Here is a 5,691-nt window from a genome sequence, read left to right as displayed (position 1 = left end):
CGTAACAAGGTGAACTCCCGTTACTTGTCCCGGCTTCTGCCAACCTAGCAGTTTGAAAGCACGTTAAAAAATGCAAGTAGAAAAATAAGGACCACCTTTGGTGGGAAGGTAACAGCGTTCCGTGCGTCTTTGGCGTTCAGTCATGCCGGCCAATTGACCACGGAGACGTCTTCGGACAGCGCTGGCTCTTAGGCTTTGAAATGGAGATGAGCATCTCCCCCTAGAGTCAGGAACGACTAGCATATATGTGCAAGGGGAACCTTTACCTTACAGTTAGCTGATGTTCTAGTACATTTGTGCAAGGGGAACCTTTACCTTTTTAATCCCTTGAGGGATGGAGTCTGGTCAACTGAATGTTATGATCCCATAAAATTACTCTTTGGGAACAGGAAGGCATTTTGGGAATGTCCATTTGACCAAATAGACTTGGTCCTTACAGGTAGTCCTAGACCCATAACAGTTACATTCAAAGTTACAACGGCACTGAAAAACATGACTTGTGACCATTTCCCCCAGTTATGACCTTTGGCAGCATCCCCACAATCACGGGATCAAAATTCTGATTCTTGACAACTAGGTTCATACTTATGACCATCGCGACATCCCTGGGGATCATGCGATGATATTTGGTGACCTTCTGACAAGCAAAGTCAACAAGGAAGCCAGATTCCGTTAGCAACCAACTTTATCGATTGCAGGGATTCACTTAACCACGGTAGGAAGTCGTAAAATGGGGCCAAACTCACTTAAACCGCCGTCTCGCTTAGTCACAGAAATTTCGGGCTCAAAGAATCCGAGGACCAGCCGTATATAATCCCGGATGGGATTTTGAAATAAATGTGGGTACATACATAATGTTATATATATGTATGTATGTATGTATGTATGTATCAGAGGTGAGTTTCAGCAGGTTCTAACCAGTTCTGGAGAACCGGTAGTGGAAATTCTGAGTAGTTCAGAGAACCGGTAATAAAAATTCTGGCTAGCCCTGCCCCCATCTATTCTCTGTCTCCAGAGTCCCAGCTGATTGGGAGGAAATGGGGTTTTTGCAGTAATCTTCCCCTGGAGTGGGGAGGGAATGGAGATTTTATAGTATCCTTCCCCCTGGAGTGGGGTGGGAATGGAGATTTTGCAGTATCCTTCCCCTGCCACGCCCACCAAGCCATGCCCACAGAACCGGTAGTAAAAAAAAATTGAAACCCACCACTGGTATGTATGTATGATGTATGTATGTATGTATGTATGTATGTATGTATGTATGTATGTATTTAGTCATGTTTATGTAGTGTATATTAGAGGTGGTGACCCATTGAGTATGCAACAAAATTTCATTTTAATGTACGCGGATGAGTGCACATTCCAAGTGACAACAAAGTTATCCTCCTCTTCTATCGAGAAGCCCATAGCGAAGGGAAAAGTCTTCTGCACATGCTCAGGAGCCATCATCGCCTGAGCCCAAAGAACCCCGGCATTCTTTTCTCCGGAATGTCCCAGCCAGGGCTTTCGCCTGCCGATCAGGGCCAGCGCGACTGCCGAAAGTTTTGAAGAAGATGTTGGAGAACCATTTGTCTGAAGTGGTGTAGCGTTTCCTGCCTGGGCAGGGGGTTGGACTAGAAGACCTCCAAGGTCTCTTCCAACTCTGTTATTCTCAAAAAAGAAAAGAAAAGGGGGAGATAGAAAGCAGCGATGCCTGTGAGCCGTGGGGGGGGAAGGGTCCCAAAAGGCAGTCGTCCTCCCCCTCCCCCACCCCCATCCGAGAGGGCTTCCCTCCATGGGAGGCCGCGAAGCCCCCAGTGGCGGAGTCAAAGAAGAAGAAGTGGGCGGCTCTAAGGGGGGGGGCTTATACTGCAACTTTCTTTCTCTCTCTCTCTCTCTCTCACTCCCCCTCCCTCTCTCCCCCACCCCTCCCTCCCTCTCTCCCTGTCCCTTCCCTCCCTCTCTCCCTCTCCCTTCCCTCCCTCTCTCCCCCACCCCTCCCACCCTCTCTCCCCCTCCCTTCCCTCCCTCTCTCCCCCTCCCTTCCCTCCCTCTCTCCCCCACCCCTCCCTCTCTCCCTCCCTCACTACCCTACCCTCCCTCCCTCTCTCCCCCTCTCCTCCCTCCCTCTCTTCCCCTCCCTTCCCTCCCTCTCTCCCCCACCCCTCCCTCCCCCCCACCCATCCTTCCCTCTCTCCCCCTCCCTTCCCTCCCTCTCTCCCCCACCCCTCCCTCCCCCCACCCCTCCTTCCCTCTCTCCCCCTCCCTTCCCTCCCTCTCTCCCCCACCCCTCCCTCCCCCCACCCCTCCTTCCCTCTCTCCCCCTCCCTTCCCTCCCTCTCTCCCCCACCCCTCCCTCCTTCACTACCCTCCCCTCCCTCCCTCTCTACCCTCCCTTCCCTCCCCTCTCTCCCCCTCCCTTCCCTCCCTCTCTCCCCCACCCCTCCCTCCTTCACTACCCTCCCCTCCCTCCCTCTCTACCCTCCCTTCCCTCCCCTCTCTCCCCCTCCCTTCCCTCCCTCTCTCCCCCACCCCTCCCTCCCCGGTTGTCCCCGCCCCTGGGCTGCACGCAAAGGCTCCGGAGGAGGACCTTCCCCGCGCCGAGCCCCTGCGCGTTCGGCCCCGGATGCATGACTTCATCCTTCCGCCCCGGGTTTCCTTTATGATGTAGGGTTGTCCCAAGCGCTCGGCTCAGACGCTGGTCGAGGCTGTTGGACGCCGCACGCGCTTCCCTCCCCCAACCCCTCGCCTGCCCGCCCCGGCTGAATCCGCACTGCCTCTCGGAGCCCATCGCCCGCCCACCCTCGCCAGCTCTTCTCCTTCTTCTCCTTCGCCGCCGCTCCAAACAAAGCTCCGGCCAGGCTACCTTAGAGCGAGCTCTTTCCTATCGTCGGCGCTTGTTTGCTTGCGCGCTTGCTTGCTTTGCCTCTTTCGCTCCCCGCCGCACCTCTCCGTCCCCCCCGCGCCCCGCCACCATGTCCGAGATCCTGCCCTACAACGACGACAAAGTGGCCCGCTATGGCCCCGACTCCGAGGTGGGCGACATCTCCTTCAGCTGCCGCCTCCAGGACACCAACTCCTGGGGCAACCAATCCAAGCGGCCCCCCAAGTTAGGCCAGATCGGACGAGCCAAGCGAGGTGAGTGAGCCTCCGCAACAACAACCTCATCATCCCTGCTCCCCTTCCCCGTCCTCGTCCGCCGCTTGTCCCCCTTTGGTGGTCGCTGTAGGATGGGGAGCGGGGATTGGGGGTGGGGGGGGAGCCCCGCTCCTCGATTCCTGGGAAGACGGGGGGGGGTTTGAATGGATGTGAGCCCCCCCTCCCCACTCTCCCCACTTCCCCTGGCTGAGATTCCCCCTCGTTTCCCCTTCTTATTCCAGCAAGCCGGTCTGATGGGACCCTCATCATTTGAATCGGGTTTTAAATATGGGGTTTTAAACATGGTTGTAGAATGGGGGGGATTTTCAATTCGGCCAAAAAAATCGCATTATTTGAATATGGTTTTTAAAATTTGTCTTGTATATTGTTTTGTTATGGCTGTTCACCGCCCTGAGTCTTTCGGGGAGAAGGGGCGGTATAAAAATATAATCAAATCAAATCAAATCAATCCCCCCCACCCCCCCACCCCCAATCCCCGCACTTGGCTGCCGCTGTAAATTTTCCCACCCCGCAGGTGGATCCTGCCTGCCGCAGAAAAGCGGGGAGGGCCGGCCGGCTGGATGGCGCTGGGTTTCTTCCCCCCACCCAAAATAAATAGATCTCCCCCATCGGCCCCCCCGCTTTGAAATTCCCCACGGAATCAAGCGACTGCTTGATTCCCCACCAGGCCTCTTTGGCGCAGGAATTCTCGGCGCCCCCCCCCCCCCTTCCAGAAAGAAGCCCAGCCGCCCCCTTTCCCCAACGCGGGTCACTTGAGCGCTCCGACCGCTTCTCTTCCCCCCCCCCAGCCCCTTTGGAAAGTGCAAAGGAGGGGCCCTTATTTCCCAGGAGGGGCTTTTCCCTCTTTTTAATTACGCAAATTTTAATTGGTTTTTTTTTTTAAAAAATGATTGGGGTTTTTAATACGTTTGGGCCAAATTTGTTTAATTCGATTTGACTTTGTTTTTAAATTTTGCATTTATGTATTTTTAACTGTTTGGCTCTTCACCGCCCTGAGTCCTTCGGGAGTAGGGCGGTATATAAATTAAATAAATAAATAAATAATGATGGTGATGATGATGATGATGATAATAATAATAATAATAATAATAATAATAATAATAATAATAATAACAACAACAACAACCTTAACAGTTCCTAGGTCCTTGGTTAGGACTCGAGCTGCTGAGCTATTAACCAGCCTCAAAGGCTGTGAATCTCACTAAAGATTAGCTAATAATAATAATAATAATAATAATAATAATAATAATAATAATAATAACAACAACAACAACCTTAACAGTTCCTAGGTCCTTGGTTAGGACTCGAGCTGCTGAGCTATTAACCAGCCTCAAAGGCTGTGAATCTCACTAAAGATTAACCAATAAATAATAATAATAATAATAATAATAATAATAATAATAATAATAATAATAATAATAATAATAATAATAATAATAATAATAATAATAATAATAAGTAATTATGGCCAGCGGGAATTCCATTGATGGGCGCGGGGAGGGGAAGGAGGGAAGCGGGGGGGAGGACTCGAAATCTGAGCCTCCCGGAGCCCAAAGCTGCCCGTCTAACACCCCCCCTCCCCTCCCCGGGGCTAGGAGGGCTGGATGGGGGGGGTGGGGGACCCAGCGCCTCCCGTCCTGACGGCGCGTGTTGGGTTTGTCCTTCCTTCCCTCCCTCCCTCTCCCCCCCCCCTTGCAGTGGTCATCGAAGACGATCGAATAGACGAAGTGCTGAAGGGCATGGCTGGGAAATCGCCGTCCGGGGTATAAAGCGGGCACCGCAGCGCCTCTGCACCAGCTGCAGCGGATTTCCCCCCGAATTTTTACAAGCACTTTTGGCTGTGCATGTTTGTTGGGATTGTGGACAAACCAGAAAAGCACGGAAGAAGATGAGGCTGCTGGCGACACCTTCCACCTCCAACGCGACCCCGGCCCGAAGAAGGAACTGATTTTGGGGAGGGGGGGGACACACCGTCATCTCTCTCTCTCTCTCTCTTTCTCTCTCTCCCCCCTTCCTTCCTCCTCCTCCAAGGAGCGCCTGGGGGACGCCGAGACCTTGTCATCCCAACGTTGCCCCCCCCACCCACCCACCCACCGTTGCCACACACGGGACGATGATGCCCAAGCCCGGAGTTTTCAAACGACCCTTTTAGCAAGAGGCGTCTTTGGGGTGGGGGTGCGGGAGGAAAGGCCGGCCGGGCGGGCGGGCGCTGGGAACGGTGCTCTTGCGCCTTTGAAGGAGCTGTCCATTTCAGCACCGTCGGCGCGCCCAACCCTGCTTCCTTTCCCCCCCCCTTTTTTTTAAATTTGATTTATATGCCGCCCTTCTCCGGAGACTCAGGGCGGCTTACAATGCGTTAAGCAATACAATTCCTTAACGCGCCTGCAAGATTGGGGAGCCCCCAATCAAGCCCCCCCCACCCGACCCGCTTGGATGCACTGCCTGCGGAACCGTCCACCGCAGCCACAATTTGGGGCTATATTTTGTCTTGTCCTTAGCATCTTGCCCCTTCTTTTCCCCCCTCCCCACTTCTCTCACTGACACGCACACACACAA

The 5,691-nt window shown here is 53.5% G+C and overlaps 1 protein-coding gene across 1 annotated transcript; it reads left to right on the top strand.

Moving 5' to 3' along the window:
* The first annotated feature begins 2,825 nt into the window (after positions 1 to 2,825).
* On the top strand, positions 2,826 to 4,959 carry CAMK2N2 (calcium/calmodulin dependent protein kinase II inhibitor 2). The gene is made up of 2 exons (XM_070946090.1): positions 2,826 to 3,114; positions 4,834 to 4,959. Exons 1-2 carry the CDS (start codon positions 2,952 to 2,954, stop codon positions 4,902 to 4,904), a joined length of 234 nt encoding a protein of 77 aa, XP_070802191.1. The 5' UTR covers positions 2,826 to 2,951; the 3' UTR covers positions 4,905 to 4,959.
* The last annotated feature ends 732 nt before the right edge of the window (positions 4,960 to 5,691 follow it).

This window comes from Pituophis catenifer, unplaced genomic scaffold (assembly GCF_029215685.1).
Source record: "Pituophis catenifer annectens isolate HBS135680 unplaced genomic scaffold, rPitCat1.0.hap2 SCAF_6, whole genome shotgun sequence".
Lineage (NCBI taxonomy): Eukaryota > Metazoa > Chordata > Lepidosauria > Squamata > Colubridae > Pituophis > Pituophis catenifer.
Note: the sequence above shows the minus strand (reverse complement) of the source record. Positions and strands in the feature narration are given on the sequence as shown.

What these genes read in the sequence shown, in the direction of transcription:
- CAMK2N2 (XM_070946090.1), top strand. Translation starts at nt 2,952, where the DNA reads ATGTCCGAGATCCTGCCCTACAACGACGACAAAGTGGCCCGCTATGGC. An exon ending in GATCGGACGAGCCAAGCGAG is followed by an intron (nt 3,115 to 4,833) that starts GTGAGTGAGCCT and finishes CCCCCCTTGCAG; the next exon opens with TGGTCATCGAAGACGATCGA.